At 48.8% G+C, this 24,779-nt stretch overlaps 1 protein-coding gene across 2 annotated transcripts in view; it reads left to right on the top strand.

The window, feature by feature from the left end:
* SAMD4A (sterile alpha motif domain containing 4A) overlaps positions 1–24,779 on the top strand; it is a 201,481-nt gene that overhangs the window by 163,707 nt on the left and 12,995 nt on the right. For both annotated transcript variants that reach the window (XM_028086959.2, XM_028119813.2), the window contains 7 exons: positions 717–826; positions 3,037–3,123; positions 10,260–10,593; positions 12,859–12,944; positions 18,131–18,249; positions 22,529–22,730; positions 24,095–24,221. In XM_028086959.2, coding sequence (XP_027942760.1) covers positions 717–826; positions 3,037–3,123; positions 10,260–10,593; positions 12,859–12,944; positions 18,131–18,249; positions 22,529–22,730; positions 24,095–24,221 — 1,065 coding nt within the window. The remainder of the gene's footprint in view (positions 1–716; positions 827–3,036; positions 3,124–10,259; positions 10,594–12,858; positions 12,945–18,130; positions 18,250–22,528; positions 22,731–24,094; positions 24,222–24,779) is intronic.

The following is a 24,779-nucleotide window of genomic DNA, read 5'->3' as shown; positions in this document are numbered from 1 at the left end:
GCACGTGCGCACACACACACACACACACACACACAGACACACACACACACTGAAGTGATAGTTTTGGAGTCTAGGATGCCCTTATTTTCCCACTGGGGCATAGGAAGGCAGAAGAAAGATTAGGCTAAGAATGACAGCAACTCCACCCATGGACTTCCACGGTTGCCTGGGTGAGCTCTTCCTGTGGAGGTGGCACAAAGAGCATGTGGAGAGCTACACTGAGCCTAGAAGGAAATCTTGGAGATGAAGACTCATCACATGTAGTTTTAACATTCTAAGTCAGCTCTTTCCAAATCAGTAATGAAGTAGTCTGGGCAAAGCAGTGGTTCCTTGCCATGTTTTTGGTCATGAACCCCTATGAGAATCTTATGGAAGCTATGGGTGACTTCTGTCCAGAAAACTATATCAAAAATTGTGATATAATTCTAGGGAGTTCCTATATGCCCTGCAGCCCATGGACCCCAAGTTTGCAACCCCTAGTCTAAAGTAGAATAAGGGAGACTGACAGTGGGAATGTCAGGGTTAGACCAAGATTTCGAAGTCCATAATTTGCCGCCAAAATGGAATTGAACAACTAGTTAACATAGAGGGTTTTTTTCTTCTTTTTTCCCCTCTGACCATCACCCTCCTTTCCTTCTCTATTCCCACATCTTTTGTCATCTCTTCTTGTTCCCTTTCAATTTCTCTCCCCATCTCTTGCGCATCTTGCACCACAGATGTTCCGGCCTGGTTAAAAAGCCTCCGCCTGCACAAGTACGCTGCGCTTTTCTCCCAGATGACCTACGAGGAAATGATGGCCCTCACTGAGTGCCAGCTGGAGGCTCAGGTAAGTGCTGCCGGTGACCATCCCCTGATCAGGTGCCCCAGGTGGAATCTGAAGTTCCCGCCCAAGACAGACCTTGTTTGGACCCATACCTATCCCCACCCAGTAGCTTGCCTTGTTCTACGAGCTGCTAGGTGCTGGCCAGCATTACATGGTGAGTACGGCTGGGTTCTTGTCTTCAGCGTCCAGTAGGAGGCGGGGGACCAGCACATAACTGCAAGGCAAATACGGCTCAGGAGAAGGAGTATTTTGAAAAAGGCTCTAAGTTCAAGGTGGAATGGCCTAGAAGGAACATTTGACCAAGGCCTCAAAGATTCTGTGTTCCTGCCTTTGCTATTCCTGCCCCCTCCCTCTGTCTGTCCGACTAAGGGTGGTTTGGACAATGCCAGATGGGTTGTCCAGTCCGGTTACAAATTAGCTAACTTCTAGTAGTTAGTGGGTAGAAGCACCAGGTCATGCCTCAGACCTTCCTCAACACTTTTCCAAAAACGTGTTCAGATTGGACTCAGTTGAGATTGGAGTAAGTTGTGCAAAACACTTTTTCTTCTACCTACCTTGCATAACACAGGACCATTACAGAGAATGGGATAACCCCAGGTCTCAGGTTTCATTTCCCTTCTGAGTGCCATCAAAGAATGAAGATACCCCTTCCTTCTCAGGTGTCATTCCCCAAGGGTGGATGCCAAAGGCTAGGCCAGTCAACAGACCCCCCCCAAAACCAAACATGTTTCCTACCATGCTGTGCTTGAGTAACTAGATCTGACCGATGTCTTTGTTTCCCTTGTTTAAAATGCCGTTTGCAAAATAAAATAAAATAAAATAAAAAAATAAAATGCCATTTGCATGTTTCAGATTGACCTCAGTTTCCTTTGAGCAATGATTTAAAAGAATTAATGGTCTGAACAGGCTAACAGTATTTCCCTTACAGGAAGAGGAGATTGTACCATTTGGGGCAGTACTGCTCTGGACTCGTACCTCCCAGCAGATGCTGGTTTCCCACTGCATCTTCAGTACCTTTAGTTAACCTCTGCACACCTGGCTGAATACAAGTATTGAGATGCAAGACAAAGCCCAAAGTCACTGCACATTTTCAGAGAATGAAAAGCACTAATTTCAACTTCCTAACACTTCTCCCACCACATTTTGGATCTCAGTTGCTCCTTGAGATCCCAGGGATTGAGGAGAACTACTTCTAAGAGCATTTTTTGTGTTTGGGTCCGAGTTGAGGGGAAAAAAAATCTAAGTCCTCGGGTTGACTTGAGGAAAAAACAAGACATAATTGACAGGGCAAAGCCAGAGGCCAGAACAAACTTTTCAGAGTAATTTAATTCACTTGAACCCAAAGTCAAGGCTAAACAGAAATCTGCCCCCAGCACTTCATCTTAGAGAGTGAGTTCAGTTGTCCCTTGAGTGTTAATATCTTTGCAGGAGATGTCTCTGGTGTTCCCATCTTTTCCTTCTGTAAGAGGAATTCTATGAATTGCTGCAAGAAGTCACCAGAAGTTTGTCTTAGAGACCTGACTTAAGAAAGGACCTCCTTTTTGGAACTTTGCAGTATCTCTAGTCAACAAGTATTGAACTAAATCCTTGGGCTCACCATTGCACATAGTTAAGCCAAAATCCACAGTCCTAACTGTGAATTCTAATCATTTAGCTCAAGTGATGACTGAAGTGAGTTTTAGGTTCTTTCCTATTCTGGTTTTCCTTATGGAGACCAAAGATGATCCGCAAACTGCCCAAAATGGCCCTGTGTTGTTTGGCACCCAGTGAGAACCGTACCCGACTTCAGAGATGGGAAAACCTAGGAAAGGTTGGAGAAAACAATGAAGCTCTGTATGGGATTGGAACTTTCAAGCAGCCTGGGTGGGATTGAAATGACAAAATATGGAGAAGAGGGGTGTATGACTTTAAAATGATTGTTTAAGACTGTGAAGAAATTTCATGCTGGGGGGGTAATTTGCTGTTCTAGCTCTCTCTCTTTTCTCTCCTAAAGGTCACAGCCAAAGTACACAGGTAAATGTATAGCCGGATGTAGTTAGAACATTTAGTAAGGAGAGGTTTATGACAGAGGGGACTGAAGAGAGAGACAAATGGATATTTACTAGTCCACAAACGTAGAAACCAAGAAGACAGTAAAGTACTAAGTAGCCTCCAGGAGTCTCTAAACTGATTCTTAAAAATATGTTTTTAAATTAACTTTTATTTAATTACAGAATGTTACCAAAGGTGCAAGACACAAAATTGTCATCAGTATTCAGAAGCTCAAAGAAAGACAAAACCTCCTGAAGTCTTTGGAAAGGGTGAGTGATCACCAGGGGAGGGCATATCTCTGCCGCCATGATGGGAAAAGTCTCAGCTGAAAATGTCATTGGCAGACCTTATGGAGTGTTCCACCTTGTTTCCTTACCAAAGGCAGAAAAAAATGAAAGGATTTTGAAGTGAAGTTTCCTGGTTATCCACACTTCTATGGAACCTGACCACTGACATATACTTATTGCCTGGGTCCAGGCAGCCTGTGACTGGCCATCCCAGTAGACTCCAGCTTCAGTAGAGGGAATCAGAATCATTTGGCTGATAAGCCCTTATCAGCTGCTACTGTCCCTTTTTGTTTGCTACCTAAACAGGTTCTCTTCCTATCTTTGTATCCAGACATCACCCTCGTACTGGTCTCATTTTGGGGACTTGGTAACTTTATGATTTCATCTAAGGTGCAAAGGAGAGCCAACCTCGTTCCTGTGCTGCCTCTGCCCCAAGCTGGGATTCTTGTGCAGGCACTGCTGTTGGGAGGTGGTTGGGATTGGTGGGCCGGAAGCTCCGTGGGCACGTGCTACCTGCACAGCCTAAGTGGTCATGTCGTCCAGTAATCCCAGGGTGCCTTTGAACGGGAAGAAAGTATAGAGCTAGGTGGGCCTAACACAAGTTCTGTGAGTATGTAAACATTTTAGTGCAATGAGAGTTTTTCTTTACTGATTTATAAAGATGTGTGTATATAATTTTACATAGAATATAAAAAGTTACATTTAATGCATATCACATAAAATATAAAGTAATATATATCTATAGAATATGCATATATAACTTTATAAGGAAGGTGGCTTTGAAAGCCTTGGGATCGACAGATGGGTAGAGGCTACTCTCATGGCACATCCGTGCTGAAAGGCCCGCCCTTAATTAAAGTGAATCCCAAATGACAAGCAACCTACCCAACTGAACCCGAGGTGGTTGTTCTTAATTCTGTTCTATTTACCAAGCAGTTTGTCTAACAGTGATTATTGCCATCTTTAACATAAGAACCCATTCTCTTTTGGGGACCATGCAAAAGGCCAGTTTTCTCCTCTGTTAGAAAGCTCGGGAAGTGTTCTCCCTAAGGACTAGATTGCTGAGTATTATGGTGAAAGAGTGATCGTCCCCCTTTATCTCTGGAGCATCCTTTGGGAACTCCCAGGAACTCTGTCACTGAGGAAACGCACCGACCTGAGAGACAGAGACGAAACTGCTGTTAGCTCTACTCCCCGTGGACTTGGGCCAACTCAGTGTGGAAACACAAGGGCAGCAAGGTGGCCCAGGTGCCTGGACGTGTCGCTGACTTCCTCTCTGGTCTTTGAGGAGTCCATTGCCATTTCGCACCTAGAATAGTAGTAATTCCACAAAAATACTGTCTGCCTGGCTCACTGGAATGGGAATTGTTAAAAAGATGACAAAAGTAACACAAAATCTGAGGGCAGCTAATGGCCAAGAAAAGAGCAGTAATGACTTTATTTTGACATCTTTGAGAAGAAAGCTTGTGTCCCTACCAGACCGGCACACTGAGCTTGCTTCAGAACACCTGAGGTCAGACACCTGTGTGGTCCTCCCTTCAGGAGCTGATGGCCTGGGGGTGGGGAGCCTCAGCATCCACTGAGGACTCAGCCCCTTGGCTCTGTTCTCTCTCCTCTGGGACCCAGGGCCTTCCTGCTCTTGGAGGGAGGGAGTTGTCCCTACTGTGTTACCACTTAGGCCACCAGCCACAGACTCACACCAGCCCTTTCTGTGGCATTCCCAGAGGTCCCGGGCTGATTATGGTGTTGCAAATGCTGTCATCAGGCCCCTGCCCACAGCATTCTTACCTCACATAGAACCCAGAGATTTCTGAGGAGATAGCTGGGACCCCGCCCATGGCTAGTTCATAATCAGTAGTCGTTGCAGGTAAGCTCTAGGTCCAGAGCTCTTCCACTCACTCACTGAATACGTACTAAGCAGCTGCCTTGGACTAGATTTACCCCCATCCACTGGAGACTAACCGTGAGTAATACAGAAATACCTGGTTCCTGCCTTTGGGGAGCTCGGATGCGCATTGTGACACAGACATGTCACACAGACGTAGCGGTGCCCTCACAGTCCCCTGTGATCAGCACCATCACCGAGGCAGGTGGGGGATCTTCCTGGGATGAGACACAGTGCTCTTGCAGGTGTGAGGAGGGGGAGAGCATGGAGGGGCCAGCATGGGCTGGAGACTCGGTAGGAGCCTAGAGCCAGCCTTGGCGGGCCCTTGAGCTAAGGTGGGGGCCGTGAGGGTGGAGAGAGACAAGAGAGGTCATTTAGCGGAAGTCCAGGCATCGACCCAGGTGCCGTGCCATTTGGGAACAGAAAATATAGGAGGAGTAGCCAGGGTGGGAGAAGTGGAGTTCAGCTGAACAGATTGTCTGAGGTGCCTATGGGACACTGCGGCGGAAAAGGCAAGTTAGTGGCCACAAGGACAACGCTAGAGTCCACAGGGTTTGAAAGACTCACTGTGGGTCATCTGTGTGGAAATGGCGGTTGCTTCCGCAGAAGTGTGTGTTGAGTGGTAAGAGCTGAGAACAGAGCCCCGAAGAGCACCAGAAGATGGAGGGACCAAACAATGCCAGAGGCTGAACCATCCTGAGGGTCAGAGTGTTTGAAGGAGGGAATCCCATCAGGGGCCGCAAATGTGTCCCACAGTGAGGACTCAACACCGCCCCCTGGAATCGGCCACCAGCAGGTCACACTGGTAGCCACGGTGAGGAGGGTCACCAGGAGAATGGACGGACAGAGCCAAAACCTGTGAACCAGGGAGTGTGAATGGGTGAGAAGGCCATCAGGGAAGGAAGTGTGGAGATTTCTCAAGATGTCTGGTGGAAAAGGAAAAGGGAAGATTAGAATGGTCACTGGGGCAGACTTTTCAACATTGATCTTTAATACTGAAAATGTTTCCACATGCTTTTATTCACTCTTTTTTTTTTTTTTAGCATTTATTTATTTGACAGAGACACAGCAAGAGCAGGAACACAAGCAGGGGGAGTGGGAGAGGAAGAAGCAGGCTTCCCACCGAACAGGGAGCCCGATGTGGGGCTCCATCCCAGGACCCTGGGATCATGACCTGAGCTGAAGGCAGGTGCTTAACCAACTGAGCCACCCAGGTGCCCCTTCACTGTCCTTTTTGCAACTAACTCCCAAACTGTGAAGCTGGACCCTTCCATGGGAACCTGGCATGGAGAAAGGAACACACACACACACACACACACACACACACACACACACAGTGTTCCTACAGCTCCCAGTCCTGGCAGCATGCTCACACTGTATGGGCCCCAGGAACGGTAAGCATCTTAGGGCGAGGATTCTGCTGTATTCATTTTAGGTCTTGGCTCCTTGTAGGGCTCAGTTGGAGTCTAGTGAATGAAAGGTGGCAAGGGAGTGGATTTAAGTCGATGCAGGCGTGCCGTCTACTGCATGAGAAGTCCAGTTGTGCCCATGCAGGGGGAAGGTGGGACCACGGACAGTGCGTAAGTGCTGGGATGCTGGCTGCCCGAGTCCTGTCTTCCAGATGATTTGCCCCTTGCCGCCATCACGTGCCCTGTGAAGGTTCCAAACCAGTCTTCCTCTAAGACCTAAGAAAGCCAGGCAAGCGGTCGGTCGGCAAGTAGCTGCTTTCCCTGTATGCCAGCCCTGAGTTGTGCCGCCCAAGCTGACTGCTTCTTGGTACCTGCTCTGCCGTGAGCTCCTTGGCTTGGCCCATTAGTGACCGGACAGCTTCGTTTTTGCCTCTTTGTGTTTATAACGTAGGATTATATTTATGGTCTGAAGGATCAATAGAGACTTGGGTTCATTCCCTATTTTTGTCAACCTGGAGAATTAATTCCCACAACCAGTTGAGGACACTGGAGTGAGTCCCATTCGGGCCATTTTCTAGCTTCCTTCTCAACCTGGGCACTCAATGTTGAGTTCTCGAATTGATTTTAAAGAGTCGGATATGTAACACCATGGAGCCTGGCCTAAAGCGCATTGTTAACTTGTTGGTAGCCAAGCGTTTTCTTTGAGACACTGGCTTGAAGGCTAGCGGGGAAACAAAACTCTTCATGATTCCCGATAAGATAGTTTACAGAAAGTGTCTGTCATTATTCGTTAGGTTTATGGTTTCCTTTTTGGGGTGGTTGTCTCCAGTGGAATAAAATAAGATTTGAACTTGGGGCAAGTGTATGTTTCCTGTTTCAAGGAGTTCAGCTCTTAGCATAACCAGAATCTCCTTCCTCCCTCACTGAGTAACTACAGAAGCCTTTTGGCATGTGATAGGAGCGGACAAGGGTTGCTTGGTGGCAGTTGAAAAAATGTCACGAGCATGCATTTGCTCACCTCAGTGGTCGCTGTCACATGGGATAGCGTGGCAGGGAGGCATGTGATCTCCCAAGTAGGCCGGTCAGCTCTGCCTACTCAGCCTCACTCTGAGGAAGCTTCATCCCTTCTCTCTCCTTTCCTTTTCCCAGCCTCAGTCAGGGGCGGGACAAGATCAGAACCACCCCCCCCCCCCCACTTACCAGGTGCCGGTGAGGCTGTTGGCCAGAAGTGGAGGACTTCGAGGCAGGGGTCCCCCAGGTGGCACATAGTTGAGTCAGGAAAGACAACAGGTGCTCTCCTGGCATGGGCCAGCTAGCTTACCTCCATACACCCGGCCCGGGTAGATCACCATGTCCAAAGTCAAGGAACCATTTACATGCCACCCTCTAGACTCTGGAAAAGGCCGGTCCAGTCCAGGCAGCAGAAAAACTGGCAATGATCAGGAGCACCCCCGACTCCCACACCAGGCTTGCCAGCACAGGCAGCGACCTAGTCTTACCTCTGCCATATCCACCAGGTGTAGAAGGAAGGCGGTAGACTCTAAAACCCTTCTCTTTAAAAGAAAAATAGACTCTCTCCTCTAAAATAGGCTGGAAAGTAGCCCTGAGCAGGATTGAGACAATTCTGATGGCTACTTAGCATTTCACTGTCCTCCATAACCCCGGGTGCCCACTCAGCTAAGCTTCTGCATCCGACCTCCTGCGCAAAGCATGTTCCCACCAACGACGGGGCCGGGCTCTTGGTGGTCTGCGGCCCAGAATTGAAATGTTGCCTGTCCAAGGCTGCCATCCTCAGGTTTCCTTTTTCTAATTGATGGATTGGAAAGTCTGGGTGTCGATGTGATCGTGTTCCGTGGGCTTGTGTTCCTTGACACCATCAAGCAGTTTTTCTTGGTAAGAGAGGATCCCAGGAATGGATTGGGCCTCATGCTTCAAGCTTTTATAATGATGTCCTTGCTATTCTGGGCTCTCAGAAGATTAAGTACTTCATTAGTAATCAGGGCCCCGATTGTCAGTGTCCTTTGTGGGTCCCAGGGAGAGGTTTGCTACAGAAGCACGGGACAGCACCAGGGCAGAGGGCTGGGCCGTTCACCATGCCCAAAAGACTCCCAGGCCCTGATCCCTGGCCCCAAGCCTCGGAGCATGTTCTGTGCCTCCGTGAGCATCTGGTGCACAGATAAATGTCAATCAGAATCCACTTTCACTCTTCTTCTAATACATAATGGCCAATATGTCAAACTGTAGGTGCAGAAGGACCCAATTTTATTATACAACATATAAAGCCGTTCATATATTATAGACTTCAGTTGATCCTTGAACAACATGGGGTAGAGGGGCACCCCACCCCCGTGTGGTCAAAAATCCATGTATAACTTTGACTTGCCCAAAACTTAACTACTAATAGCCTACTGTCGACCGGAAGCTTTACTGATAACATGAAGAGTGGATTAACACATATTGTGTGTTATATGTGTTATAGTCTGTATTCTTATAATAAAGTAAGCTAGAGAATAGAAAATGTTAGGAAAATCGTGAGAGAAAATAAATTTATAATACTGTACTGTATTTATAGAAAAAAAATCCGCAGGTAAGTGGACACACACAGTTCAAACCCATGTTGGTCAAGGGTCAGCTGTATCGTATACACATAGATTATACATATTTCTCTCTAGAATGATTCTTTGAAAACATGTCAGTCCCCTGCTCAAAACCTTCCCTGATGTTCCATCTCTTTAGAAGAACTTCCAGCATCCATGCCTCCACGCTCAGGCCCCAGGAGCAACCTGGACCTGATTTCCCACCCTCTCCCCTCACCACCCTGCTCCACGTCAGGCCTCCTTGTTCTTCCTCACACACTCCAGACGTGCCCCCACCTCACAGCCTTTGCCCTTACTGTGCCCTTTGCATTGAGCACACTTGCCCAGAATCCTCATGCCCGCATCCATTTGGGTTCCCTTTCCAACGTCCACCCCTCAGAGAGCCTTCCCTCACAGCCACCTGGCCTGCACCTCAGTCCCTAGCACACGATATGCTCAGCTCAGGGTCAACTCCCCTGGGAACCATAAAGGCTATTCCCGCGGTTCCCCCTTGCCTAGCACGGTGCCTGGCTCCTCAGGAACCTGGCCACATACCTAGTAACTTAACAAAGATGCACAGGACACCATAACTGACACCGACTTGCAGCTTTACAAATATTAACATCCTTAACAACCACCCAGTGAGGCAGATATGGCTGTTATCCGTGTGTTCTACACAGAGAAACTGAGGCACAGAGAGGTTAAGTCGTTTACCCGAGGTCAGACAGCCGTGTCCGAATTTGAACCCCAGCATCTGCCCTAGAGTCTGTATTCTTCACCACTGCCCCGTGATGCCTGTGTGGGGGGCTGAGTGAAGGTGTGAATGAGCAGCAGGTTCCTTCATGCACAACTCAAACACAGGACAGGAAGTTACCACGTGACCCAGCTTTATTATACAGCTTCTAAAGTGTGTGCCTGTCAACTGTATAATGCTTTTTGTAGAAATTCACTGAAGAAGCCAGGGAAGGAAATGTACAAAATCATTCTAGTGATCACCTCTAGATGATGGGATTTGCAGGTGATGTATAATTTCCCCACTATGCCTATCTGTATTTTCCAAGTTTTCTGCCCGGGGTAATAATAGAATGATAAAATTAAAGTGATTGCCTTTCCAAAGAATGTTGTGATGAAGGGGCCAGCAGCTGTGCGTCCAATCTGGGAACGGCTTGGGGCAGGGGAAGCGAGGCATCACGGCGGGCCGCCCCCGTTGCTGCTGCTAACAGAGGTCTTCTCCCTCTGACCATCCAGGACATCATCGAGGGGGGCAACCTGCGCATCCCACTCCAGGAACTGCACCAGATGATCCTGACTCCCATCAAGGCCTACAGCTCCCCGAGCACCACCCCCGAGGCTCGCCACCGGGAGCCCCAGGCTCCGCACCCGCCCTCACTGATGGGCCCTGAGGGCCAGAGCCCCGACTGCAAAGACAGTGCCTCGGCCACCGGGGCCACCGTCACCACCTCGGCTGGGGCCAGCGGCGGGTTGCAGCCACATCAGCTGAGTAGCTGTGATGGGGAGCTGGCCGTCGCCCCCCTGCCGGAGGGGGATCTCCCCGGCCAGTTCACACGTGTCATGGGGAAAGGTAGAGCTGATTCTCACACCTCCCCCCTTTTCTTCGCTCATCACCACTAACCAGAGCTCCGGGTTCCTGAGGAGCTTCCCCGGAGTGCTGGATAAACCTGTCGGGGTAGATGCCATTAGCCCATTTACAGATGTGGAGAGTGAGGCTCAGAGGTCGCCTGAACTCCGATCCCTCTAATCCGCAAAGGCCTCTTCCTTAACCCTGTCCCTTTTCTCTCCCACTCCCTCAGACCAGGGCTTGCTGGGCCCTCCTAGTAGAGTGAGGGCTCGGTGGGCTTTGGGCCTGTGGGCGGAAGTCGGCCCTTACTGCAGACAGCGCCTGGAAGGCACCATGGCCAGGCCGAGTGCCTGTCTGGAGGGCAGGATAGAATTCTCATGTGGTCCTTTAGGTGAGAGCACTCTTTCCACCTGGACTGCCCTGTGTCTTCCCCATGAGTGGCACAGCGATTACGTGATTATCCTTAAAAAGTCCAATGCTAGAGTAATTTGTGCTTGAACGGGGTGTTTCACAAGAAAGTGTGATTGTGTTAAAAAATGCAGTGAATGCCCATACTTTTCCTTTGGGAAGGAGAAACATTTTTTTCTTTATCGTCCAATCATTTTAAAGAACCAAGTTTTTACCAAAAGAAATGAACACCTGAGTCTTACAGGTGCAGTGAGAAACGCCCTGTGTGTACACGTCCTAAAAGAGATTTCCATCCATAGAAATCTGGCTCAGAGGAGATGACTTGTAACATCCCTTTGAGCAGATATGCCAGTAGCTTGATGGCCAGGGTGGGTCCTTGGTCTCCCCGACTCACCTCCGAGCCCTCTGCACCCCCTGACCTCCCACCCCTGAGTGGACTCTTAGCCGCGTGGGGTTAGAACAGATGATCCTGTGGTGGTGGATGCCTGAGTGTGACCCATGATGGGCTCAGTCCTCAGGAGATCCAAACTCCTCTGGCATGCCTTCTTTTTAAACTTTGGCTCCTTTCAAACAAATTATAAAATCAGTTCATGCTCAACATAAAAAATCAAAATTAACCAAATGATGGAAGTGAAAAATAACCTGTCCGCCAAGCACCACCATCTTCCTCCCCACAGGTGACCTCTCTAAACAGGTTTGGACTGTCCCTTCAGAAACTTCCTGATAGTCATAAACAAGTACATGAGTATCCTTTTTACACACAAACAGGTGTTGTTTACATGTTTTTCTGCAGCTTGTTTTTTCTACATTGTATACTTTTAATATTTCTATCAATACAATATCACTACCCAATTTCTTTTTTCAAGGTTGCATGCTGTTCCACTGTATGCTTAAAGCATAATTTGACAGGGCCCCAGTGAATGGACATGGAGGTGGTTTTCGAGCTTTTGTCAATACGAACAATGCTATACTGGGAGTCTCTGTGCAAAGATAGAGTGTAAATGGAATTCTGCAACAGACTGGTTAATGCAGGATTAGGGGGAGAAAGGAATCGTGATGCCCAGGTTTCAAGCATGGTCTACTTGAGTGCAAGACATTTTCTCTTCTAATTGACATCTTCCGTCCAACCACCTCCACCATGGCCTTCTAAACACCCCCATCAAGATCAGAGCAGCAGAGCCTCCAGGATGAGATAAGAATGGGCCATGCTAGCATGGCCGTGGGAAGGCCCGTGAGTGTGTGTGCTCTACCCGCAGACCGACCCTGCTTTGTCTTTATTACTTCAGCTAATTGAGTGTGTGGGCGGACCTACGTGTGTATAAGTGTGTTATCACTTTGAGAAAATAACTCTCCAGTGACTGAGTAGCAGGCTTCCTGCTCGTGTGCGTGCCCACACACCTCATGTCCTAAAAGATGTGCCAGAGCCTCATGCCTCCAAATGAGGTGCACGGTTCATTCATTAAATTATGGAGACTGCTCTCCCATAACGTCGATGGTATTTGATGCCTTTGAACTCCCTTCTCAAAAGGAGCCCCTTTCGGAGATAGGGCTCAGGACATGGTTGCCTTCTTCTTCTCCCAGAGTGTCTGTCTCGGGCTGGATTGCAGAAGTCTTAATATAGAATGGTATGCCTGGAATTAACTGAAGGGGCTTCTCGAGGCGAGGGCTCCTGTGGTGACCAAGCCTTTGACTTCAGTGGAATGAGGAGCCTCCTGGCCTTTTTTGTGAACCTTACGTAAAGGCACAGGCACACATATCTCAAAATATTGGTCCTGAAAGGAAATCAGGGGCAGGTCTCAGAGGTTAGAATGGGTATACATGTTTCTAATTCACCTTTTTTTTTTTTTTTTAAATTCACAGTGTGCACACAGCTCTTGGTCTCCAGACCTGATGAGGAAAATATCAGTTCGTATTTACAGCTCATAGACAAGTGTCTAATTCATGAGGTGAGTAGTAATGGGTTTCACAAAACTGTTTTTCTCATTGCTTAGAAATGGTTCTCAGAGTTTATGTGATGTGATCATTTGGGTCTCCAACAACTTGTTTTTGAAGAGTAGACAGGCATTAATAATAGCTCGGGCAGAACTTATCTATGATGGCGTCAAACCTAAGCACAGCTTGTAATACTTTGGTGTCTAGAGATTCATCTAGACTGAGCTCTGATGTGAGGGTGAATGCCTGAGAGAAACTTCTGGCTCTAGAAGAATCCGAGTGACCAAGCCTGAGCTGGTGAATGTCCAGTCCTGCCACCTTGCCTTGGCAGGTTTTCGAGTCTTTATAAAATTTTCTGTTGAAACATTCTGCCTTTTGGCTCAGGGAAACTTGAGGGAGGGTCGGAGAATGTACAAAAGAAATAATGTGTTTGTGTTTATGTTCCGTGTGGTTCAATTTGTGATTTTTATAGGAATTCTGTTGAACCACATGTCCTTTTGAAGAAGGACCGAGGCAGGCTGGAGCTGTGCCCCATTAGACCCCGTGTGAGCACGGTCTCCCTGACGGAGCGGGGGCAGGTCCCGGGTGCTGCCGGCTGGGGCAGCCACCTGCCCTGAGGTGCGTGGGAGGACAGGAGGTTGTGCCTCAGACCCAAGACCCCAGTGGCTTCTTGGGAGCACCCCCTCCAAAGAGTCACAGTGTAGGCTTTAAAGAAGCTTAACAATGCAGAGGTCATTTTGTGGGATTTTAAAGTTAGAATAAGATGGTAAAGGCCCCCCAAGTCTGCTCACCTTTGTTGGGTTGGCCTCCAGAGCCCCAGAAGGGCAGTGGGCCCCAGCGAAGGGAGGCAGCCAGCGCAGAGGTCCGGCCCCCTCACCTACCACCCTACTTATACTGTTCCCACCCTCCAGTTGCCACACAGGCACATCTGTCCAAGGCCGGTTCACTAGGCCCTCCACCCTTCCACGGTCTGCCTACCCACGGCTCGTGAGCACGGTCTCCTTCTGGGTTTCCTTCCCAGTCACTGCCCCACAATCCCCCAAACTCTCCTTTCTGCTGTTTCCTCTCAGCAGTGCAAATTCTTGTGTGTCCCTCTCCCCAGCCCCCAACTCACCCTTCGCTATTTTCAATCCTGACACCGCACGTGTTTCAGCCAGCGAAAAGCACCAGGAAGAAAAGGCAAGGACACATTAAAGAATTTTAGAACTCGTTCATTCCACAGATCTTTATTAAGCATCTAGGGCCTGTCCCTGACTAGGTAGCTTATGGTGTGAGGGCAGCGGGGAAGGCTAAAGGAAACCAGCCGATCACACACGTGAGGATAAGGCTGTGCTGGCATCCCAGGGAGCCCAGATGAGGAGCGAGGCCACCAAAGCCAGAGCCAGAAATGGCTTTTCCTCACAGGAACTGCTTCCCAAGCTGGGCCCGAAAGGCAAGCTGGAGTCTTGGTGGTAAAGACTCACTGCATGAGGAGGTGGGCGTGCTCCAGGCAGAGAGAACAGTGTTTGGAGGGCTCTGTGTCTTACTGGGGAGGAGGACATTTGGAGTGGGTTTTGGAGGGACTGATTAGGAGAGCACTTAAACTTCTGTGAGGCAAGCTAGAACCTTGCATGCTCTCCCATGCCCACGCTCACACTGAGCCTTTAAGACACTGGAGAACAAGTTGGAAGTTACTTTCCATCTTGCCTCAAGTCTGCTGAGCCCACAAGACAAAATAATGAGCCCTGCAGCTGCCTCCGCTGGACAGTGCACACGCTTCCTAATTGGCCTCCGCCAGCCCCGGAGCTGTGGCCTGATGCTTCCCACCTCCCTGCCGTCATGCATGCCCTCCTTGGGCAGCCTGGCTCTCCTTTCCATTTCCTTAGAATATTTAGAAAAATGCCTGGTTTTTTTCTTGCTGCCTCCCCAAATGATTAAGTGCAAAGATGGCACCATATAGACTCATTCGCTGGCAAGAGGCCCCGATTGTGGTAGAGGGGCCTCTGGCTGATGGAAGTCCTGGGCAGAAAAGGGCTCATGCCATGTCTGCTTGCCTAAATGCATGTCAGGAAGAAGGGGCTTGTGCTCTGCCTTGGAAGGGAAAATGTTGTGCAAGACCTTTTATTATTATTTTAGTTCAAGAAAGAGGAAATGTGTCTGAATAATTTTCCACAGGCTCGGGTTATTCTATGTGGGCAGCACATACCCTCTCTGTGAGGCTCCATTTAGGCACAGCAGTCTCTATCCTGGCTGAATTTCACCTGAGCTCCATGAAACAGGACTCCCTTTCACAACCCAAATATGCCATTCCTTAGCTGACTGGATGGCAGGGGGTTGACCAAACCTAGACACCTTCCTCCCTCCCCAGGGACAAAGGGACCAACTCCCTAGAGTAACAGAAGGGAGGACAGGAAAGTTCTGAATTTCATCTCCTGGATTATAATCCCTGGCATGTTGCCTCCTCGCCATCTCAAGGAGGTTCTGTGGAGATGAGCTTTTGCCCCTTTAGGAGCCCTTTAATCCAGCCATGAAAGCTGTAGGGCGCATCCTAGCCATTTTCCTCCAGATAGACTCATTGGATTGGCTCTGACAGGGACAGAGGACTCAGAATAGGCTGCCTGGCTATGCCAGTCTGTAGTATGGAAGCTTCCTTCCCCTCCAGTCCCTGAGGAAGCTGCTACCAGCCCAACCCAGAGCTGCCAGTGGAATGGCTGATGTGGGGGTCAGCCATCCCAGCTGGTAGCAGAGCTCCCACAATGGAGGGCTACTTTGCAGATACACACAGAGACCAGCTTTTGGAAATCCCTCATTGCCAGCCATGACCTAGCTCCTCTCCAGGCCTCCCAGCTGCAGCCTCCAGGACTGAGAAGTGGCCACCACACTCACTCAGCATGGCTAAGGGGCTTAATCCTATCTGCAGCCTGGGACGAAATGAGCCTGCTGCCCCAGTGTTGAGTGAATGAGCTCACCTCTCTGGTGGAGTATAAACACTTCCATCTTCTTGGATGTTCTTGGCCACCATGGGAGATGTCATGTATGAACTGGTGTCCTTTGGAAGCACTTTGAATGCATGTCTATAAAGTGAGCCATTTCCTCTTTTGTCACTTGAAAACTCAGGCCAGCTGTCCTTCAGGCTGGCTCCAGACCAGCTTGGTACTGTAGTTTTGAGTCATTTGTTGGGGCTAAAGGTGATTGTTGGAATGCCAAATGTGACAAACACTCATACCACCACCAAAGGGCTGGTCTGTGCGACCACAAAAACCTGGGTTGAGAATCTATGTCGCAGTTATTGAACCGTTACTAAGAGCCAGGCATGTCCTAAGTATTCTTGTGCATTTCACGTGTTATCTCATTTAAACCTTACGACATCCTGGAGGGAGATAATATTCTCCCTTTAGAAGGTTTTGAGAAGGAACTGAGTGTCAGGTAAAGGAACTTGCATAAGGATATGTAGGGATTCAAGCCCCGCCCATATCCATCCAGAGCCTCCGACCAACTGGGCTAGACTCTCCTCCCCAAGTCATCTAAATCAGTGCCCCTGCATCCTGTTTCTCACTCAAACTTTGGCAGAAGAAGCCAGTCAAAAGCTGACTCTATCTGTCCCTCTCTTTATTCATCCAGCAGAAATGCTTGCTTTTCAGGCTTTCAGAGACATTTGTGTATAACTGGACACTCACCAAGCCCTGCGAACAAATGAGAAGGGACCACAAAGTAGAACCATGTCCTCACCTTGTAACCATGAGACCATCCCACCATGTACCTTGTGCAGTGTCTGCACCTCTTTAAGGAGGCACAGAGTCCCTTGGTTGGGTAGTCATCCTTGATGAATATCTTTAAAGGCGTCTGGCTAAGGTCATCTAGGAGGAAGGGGTTTGCAAGTCAGTAATTTTTTCACAATATAACTAACATCTTTTTGCTTTTGTTCACATAGCTCTCCTGTGTTTAGGTCCTTAAAGATTAAATGTCATCCGGAGAAAATTAAACTGTCATGTTTTCTCTGTTTAAGGAATCCATTTCCTTTATGGGAAGGAGCCATATAGTCTGTTACTCTAAGTAATAGTTTACTGCTACTTAAAGGATTTCAGGTCTTATTGACAAAACTATATGAGTATGTCATCTCCATCACTGTTACTGCTGATCAGTCAAATCTGCGGGCCCTCCCACAGCTTGTGGACCTTGGTTTTAGGCACCTGACAGGGCATTCCTATATTGCGTGGAGGGTCCTCAAACCATCTAGAATGCCACACGTCCATGTTCCATTTGCAACGGAATTACAGGGCGCTTGCTGCAAACATCCTCTAGACTCCTGTCCAGATGTATTAAATCAGGCTCTAGGTGTGTGGGAAGGGACCTGGGAATCTGCATTTAATAGTCTCCTTGAGGGATTCTATATCACAGGTTTGAGCATCTCTGCCTTGGGGACTCATAACCCCTGTAAAGTCCTTCCCCGGGCTGCCATGTACACAAAAGAACACATGATATAGATTACAGTGTGTTACGAAGCGGGCAAAACACCCCTCAGTGCCAATTTTACTAAAAAAGATTTGAAAAGGTATCAGATCTACTTGTTTTCCTAAATCTTAGGCAAAGTTTAGGTCAGGATTGGTGCACTGGGGTTTTTGTAGGGAACGGAGCCCCTTAACTGGAGATTTCTCAGCAAAGCCCCATGCCCTACAAAAAAGTCCAGTGCACCAATCCTGACCTATAGTGTAGGGTAGGGTAGGGTAGGGGAGCGTAGTGTAGCAGAGACTATACTCCATGTTTTGAAAGCCTGCAGACCACGCCAGGGTGACCACACACCATCATGCAGATTGATTTTTGGAGTGGTTTAGCATTTCCATTGATTATGAAAATGCAAGGGGGCCTGCAAAAGCCAGAATAGTCAACAATCCATTTTTGCAATTCATTCCTGGTTAATCTAGAGAGTCCAGAGTCAGGAAGAAGGGGAAGGTGACTATACGGGTCTGCCAGAAATGCAACCAAAAACAAGCATTGTCAAAAGCATAATGCACGTACTTTCTGAGGCACCTCCAATGTCAAATAACTTGAATTGTTGGTACAGGTGGCTCCCAAGTGAAACTGACTGCTGTTTGGACCAGGTGGGAAGCAGGTGAAGAAAAGGCAGCTGCAGAGACTCTGATGTCCCCCCCTATTAACTGCGTGTTCCTCCCTCTAATGCCAGGCTGCGCCACCCATTAAAAAGTCCTGTTTGTTTTTGCAGGCATTTACAGAGACTCAGAAAAAAAGATTGTTGTCATGGAAACAGCAGGTGCAGAAGCTCTTTCGGTCTTTCCCTCGGAAAACCCTTCTAGACATATCAGGATATCGACAGCAAAGAAAGTATGTTGGGATTTCATTCTTCCTAATGCACGGTGGTTCCCTGATGCACTGCGGCCTGCCTGGGTTCCTGGGCAGGACCGTGGCGGGGCACCAGTCCTTGTCCACAAGGATGCCCTGTGGGGAGTTCCAGATCACACTCCTTAAACAGATGGAGTCAGGAAAACACTATAGAGAGAAAACGTTCCCAGAAAAAGAACTGCACATGATCTTTTGTAACACATTTTACATGATCAAAATGAAGGCATTAGTCCAGATGGGCACTGAGGGGAGATGGGTATGATTGAAGGAATGCCCGCAAAACACTTTGTGGTTTGTCCACAAAAGGGGGCCCTGAAGGGACAAAAATGGGTTGTTCTAGCAGCACCTTATGAGGTAGTGTCATTTCTTTCTCCCTTCTCGCTGCAGACTAGCTAATTATAGTTGGTGGCAGGGTGAAGAGCCCAGTGCTGGTCTATTTTGGTCTGAGCTGCAATCTCAGAGTGGAGCAGCACCATTCTTGAGTTTTCATAGTACTTCAGCTTCTCGGATGCAGTTAAAAATAAGCCTCGTTGTACTTTAGAACCCATTACCTTAATCTGGTTTTAAATGGAGGAATCCAATTGCATATTAAAGGTGAATTACAGCGACAATCCGGGGGAGGAATTTAGGGGGGTGTGGGGTGAAGCCTTCAGCAGTGACAGGCAGTTGGGGGGTGACAAAAGAATGATGGTACAAACATCATGAAAAATCAACTTTCCGTTTTACATTTTTAAACATGAGCAGATAAATAACTTTTTCACCTGCACCTGGAAAGTTCTGAATTCATTTCTCAATGCACATATAGAAGTTCTGTGTTGTTAGCAATTTTGGCATTTATTTGCAGGAGTGTGCCTTAAAACACCACTGTTTTATATCATTTGAGGGAGATAAGGATAGTTGGGATTTATGAAAAGTTTTCGTTAAAGATTAATGGAAAAGTTGAAGTGTTATCACCTTCCAGCATATATAACACTGTTATTTATTAAACAAACATTTAGCACTTCCTGTGTGCCAAGTGGTATCCAAGCATTTTAGGAATATTAATACATTTAATCCTTGCAACAACCATATGAGGTAGAGCTGCTATTATTAACTCCAATTTACAGAGGAGTTGGTAGGCAGTGGGTATCCAGGACTTGGACCAGGCGGGCCAGCACCAGCTGCAGAGTCAGTGATCTTAACCCACTACACATGCCAGGCAGCTCTCACGGTCTCCAACTGATGTGCAGAAAACACAAGCAGGCAGAGCAGCACTCTGTATGGCAGCTCCCTGGCTCCACGCTCTCTGGGGTTGCCCTCCCTGGGGAGACGGGCTGGACCATCTGTGCACCCTGAGGACTCCCGGGGGCCCAGGTGAAAGGCAAGGCAGGCTCGCAGGCCCCCTGCCCTAGGGACTGCCCTCTCCCCAGGCTCACTCTCTCTTCTTGTAAGGGCAGCCATACATCTCCCAAGTGAGAGGACGCGGTTCCAGACCCCTCTTGCAACACCAGGCCCTCAGGAAACACGTTCGAAGAGGAAGAAGGAATTTAGAGGATAAAGAGAAGACAGAACTTTTAAGCTCTTTGCTTCTCCCAAAAGTGTCATCCCCCGCCTCTGTCGGCTCTGCTTTGTCCTTGGTCCATATCGGAGTTCCCATTAAACTTGAGCTCTCTAGAGTGTTATTAACTAAAGTGTGTATTGGGCTATCCAAGGCTTGCCGTATGGGAATCTTGATGGACCTGTTCTTATTGATTAGATATGAATTCAATCTTCAGTTGTGGATGTTCAATTGGAAGTTGCTAAAGCTCTAGAAAAATCATTTGTTCTCATACATATTACCTCTGGGACCTTTTTATGCTGTTAATTTGCCTTGAAGACTTGTTTCTCCCATAATGCAAAGGTAACTGCAGCCCAGCCCCTGCTTGAATTATCACAAATACCAAATTAATTGGTTCTTATTAATCAGCCTCTTCATGCACTTCAAGGTAATGAAATCAGTTGGCTAGATTTAGGAAATCAGAGAAAGACACAGATGGGCAGAGCAAAAGAATGAGAAATGAAAACTTACTAGTGTCACTTTGTTCTCTCCCCAGAAAGAATGATTATGTCATTAAGCCTAGTGGTCTTAAGTAACCCTCAACAACTCTGGCTTTGTAATAACCAACCAAGGATGTCACAGTAGGGTCCCACAGTCATTAGAAAGATGGCCTAGCCAAATTCTACCCCCTATCTATCCTGACCCCAAAATGTTCTGAGCTCTACCTGCCACACACAGCCCAGTTCATGCGTCCTAACTGTAGGAGTCCCTAGATCTGTTTCTTCCGTGACTAAGTGTCCCATAGCAGAATCCTCTGCCCACATGATATTGCTCAAGAATATAATCTTGCCTTCCTGGAAGCACAAATCATTTTAGCACCATTCATTGACTACTGTATTTTGCATTTGAAATAACTTTTAAAAAAATCCAACCAAAAAGGAAAATGAGCAAAAAGGCGATCTGCACTAAATAAGGAAAAGCCTTAGAATACTGAATCATCTGCCAGGTGGCCAATATTCCAACTTCAAAAACCAAAGGACAAGTTTTCATAGCTTAAAAAAAACAACCACCACTTGATCCTTGTTTCTACCTGTCACGGATCTCAGACTGTCCCTCCTCCCAAAGAGGTCTCCTAGATCGTGTGAAATTACTTTTACCCCCTCCTGGCCCAAATTTCTTCTTTCAAACCAAAAAATTTTAATGTTCATAAAAAGAAGAAGGTGGGGGAGAAAGGATGAGCTACAGACCTAGAGCCCATGAGTGTCCTTCTCACCACATGTAGATGAGTCCCTGACGGGAACCAGGAACCAGGTTTTTGGCCACAAAAACCTAGAAGTGGAAAGACACAGGCCCAGAAATCAGTTGCAGCCACCTCACCTGTGGAATTCTCTTCCCCACCCCCTTCCCCCCTAGGAAATGTAGGCCTTCTGGGGAGAAGAGAAACATCTTCTGAGATCACCTGTCTAATGGCTTAGACCCCCGCCACACACACACACACACACAATTCTCTTTCTCAGGAAATGACTATTTTGCAGCACACCCTCCCTCCCCCAACCCCCATCATCTTCAGCCGGTTAAACTACGTCAGCCTGGTCTGCTGGAGTCCCCTCACTGGCTTGGTACGGACCTCCCCTGTGTGGCTGGGAAAGCAAGTCTGTTCCATCTTGTGGCCGTTGGAGGTAAAGCATTTCGAGTTAAACATCAGTGAATGACTAAAGCTGACTCTTCTTGGAAGGAATGTGCTGGTTCCTGAAACCCTACTGGCTGCTGTGTACCGTCCCAGAACCTGAAGCATGTTGGAGAAGGATGAGTTCTTGAGCGCTGAGGTCACTGGAGAAGTGGGAGCACAGTGTCCCTGTGCGATGCCAAGGGTCCCTGGAGGCCTCCCTGGGGCCATGTGGGGAAGCACGCAACCTCCCCGTCTCTCTGCAGCAGGGACGGCCTGTGGAGTGGGGAGCTGTCGGTGTCCTAGGTCCAGAGCACTTGCCAACATCATCATCTCCGTTCTCTTTCCCTACTCTCAAGCTGGAGTCAGAGCCCCAGACACAGGGTCAGCGCTTCCACAGGGAGGAGCATCCTGGTGGCAGAGGCCCGTTCGTTCGTTGGTTGGTTCATTCAGCCTGCCTTCACTGTGCCGGGAGCTGCCGCAGGCATGGGACGTGCAGGACCGCTGAGGACAGATGCCATCTTTTCTCTCCTGGAGTCTCCATCCTAGCAGGGCTCGCAGGCCACTCTCTCCACGTGGGCAGACATGAGAAACAGACTGTGGTGTGAGAGAAGGCGCACTGGGCCTGGCTCTGCTGTCCTCGTGCTGTGTGCCTTCGTGACGGGCACGTGAGTGCTCACGTGGAAGACCGCTGGGGGGCACCCCGGTGCTCCTCCTAGGCTCGTATTTCAGCACCATCGCCAGCTGCCCATGTGACCTTTGCAACACTGTGAAGCTCTCTGTGTTCGTCCTCCAGCTGTAAAAGGGGGTAGAGCGCCTACTTCATAGGGTTGTCGTGAGGACTGAAGAATCAGTGTCAAAGTCCCAGGGCGGTGCATGTGATAGTGCCTCTCAGATGTCTCTTAGCTGTCATTTTAATCCTAGCCCTTTCCTGACACACAACTAGCCGGTGGCCCTAGAGAGACCCCGTAACTGTCAAAATGTAAGCAGACTCCAGGGAGGCAGCCCGCTGGCAGCCTGGGGTGTGGGAAGAGCTAAGGGTGACTGACAGTCTCTTGCTTCTCTGTTCCCTCTCACAGCCGTGGCTTTGGGCAGTCCAACTCCCTCCCAACAGCCGGCTCTGTGGGCGGTGGTATGGGCCGACGGAACCCACGCCAGTACCAGATCCCCTCCCGGAACGTCCCTTCCGCCCGCCTGGGCCTCTTGGGCACCAGTGGATTTGTCAGCTCCACCCAGCGCAACACCACAGCCAACCCCACCATCATGAAACAAGGAAGACAGGTGTGTTCTGTGCCTGGGGGGAAGGTGGGCCGCCAAGCTCAGGGCCTGAGGCTTCAGGACCTATCCCTACATGACCCCAAGGTGGGCACGAAGGCCAAGGAGGGCCACATGAAGATACAGGTGTCTCTGTGCTCAGAGGTAACCAGTTGTTTGCACTGTTTCCCTAGGAGACAGCACAATGCCATGCCTGCACCTGGCTTCGTGGGGATTTACTTAGGATGCCCTCTGGCCACTTTGACCTTTAACCCCGGGGGCCCTGCACCTGGGAGCCTGTAGGAGGAAACGCAAGACCTGTCTTTTATTTGCCCTGCTCCTTGACTGCCCCTGCAGACCTCACCACCTCCCAGATCTGGGTTCCGGAGGAGCTTTAGCATCCAAGGAGCTTTCTTAGCCTTCTTATTCACAGCAAAAAGCTCCTTTGTCACAGTCCCAGCTGTGGTGGAGAATCCAAAGAGGAACCTGAGAGAGGCGGTCAGAGAGAGAGCTGGAACATTCTCCGCCTGTCAAAGGCCAGGCTGCCCAGAGGTCTTCACTGTGTGATTTAGAGCTGAACTCTGTCCCAAGGCTCCTCACCCACCAGTCTGGTTTCCCTACCCTGCCCAGTGCCTTCCGTCTGTGTGCCCAGCTTTGTGGGGTTCTGCAGGTTGGGGCTGGGACTGGAGGGGCACAAGTAGGTCTGGGTTGTCATGAGAAACTAAGGGATGATGGACTGGTTTAAAAACAGGAAAACAGCTCCAGGCAAAATGGGCAGGATTTACTCTCCAAAGCATACACCACAGGGTGTATGAGAAGGCTCCACTTTCTGACCATTGTGGGAAGCCCCACATCAGTTCAAGAGGAAGTCACCACCAGGACACCCGCATAATAATAAACGCAAGCTAAGTGTGCAGCTCATTGCCAGCTGAAAGATGCTTTTTTCTCCCCCTCGCTTTGTAGTAAGTTGTAAGAATCTCAAAAAGAAAATCAAATGAGAGCCCCGAAATAGTTTGTGCTCTTCGTTGCAAACATTTATAGAACTCTTTCCATCTCTGGAAAAAAAAAAAAGTGATAGGAAAAGCAAAGGCAACAAAAGGGATAAGAAGAGTTTGGGGAGATGGTGAGGGACAGAGCTGTCCAGATGAAGCTGGGGCTTGGAGAGGCCTGGGGCTTGGAGAGGGGGGTAAAATGAGCCGAACCTAAACCCCCTCTCCATAAATATGCATATGGGTAGCATGAGCCTGCAAGCCCTTTTCCAGAAGTTAGCAAAGAGTTTTTCAGGGCTATCTGCCTCTTGAATTCTGGCTGGCGGCCCTGCTCCACACCCCCCTCCCCTGACCCCAGGGTGTCTGCACTAATGGTCCCCCCCACTTTGCATTTCTCACTAGAACCTCTGGTTTGCCAACCCTGGGGGCAGCAACAGCATGCCAAGCCGCACCCACAGCTCAGTCCAAAGGACCCGCTCGCTGCCCGTGCACACTTCTCCACAGAATATGCTGATGTTCCAGCAGCCAGGTAGGGCCCTGCACTTGATCTCTCCCTCTCTCCACCCCCTGACCCAGAGAGGAGGCCAGGACGCCAAAATAGATGCCCCTGTGAACCCAGCCGGAAAGTGCTTAGCCTCGACTGTCACCACGCATTCTTTTGAGCTTATAGAAGCCTTTCCTTTTTTAAACTGCCTTGCCAGCATGAATAGCGGCTCGTTGGCTGGGAGCCAGCACATGGAGCCCCAGAGTCAGTTGCAATCTGACGGGGATATTTTTGATACTAGTCATATTTCTAGATTGATTAAACTAGAGAGATCACTGGAGGGTATTTGGGGGAGTTGGGAGGGGTTCCATGTGCAGTGTGTGTGTATGTGTGTGTCTGTGTGTGTACTTCCGGTGTATGTGGGGGTTGTGCAGAAAGTGAAACAGAGAAAAAGAAAACTTTGACGGTGTTGATGCTAAGAGACTTACCCCCTGGTTTGGGAGCACCTTGCAAACATGACTTTTTGGCTCGGCCATCTTCCCTTTACTTGGTTAAACAGCAACGTGGTGCACTTCAAGTCAGCTGCGCCTCTCACTGTGCCTC

The sequence above is a fragment of the Eumetopias jubatus genome, unplaced genomic scaffold (assembly GCF_037043125.1).
Source record: "Eumetopias jubatus isolate StellerSeaLion01/CBP00866 unplaced genomic scaffold, mEumJub1_p1.0 scaffold_7, whole genome shotgun sequence".
NCBI lineage: Eukaryota > Metazoa > Chordata > Mammalia > Carnivora > Otariidae > Eumetopias > Eumetopias jubatus.
Note: the sequence above shows the minus strand (reverse complement) of the source record. Positions and strands in the feature narration are given on the sequence as shown.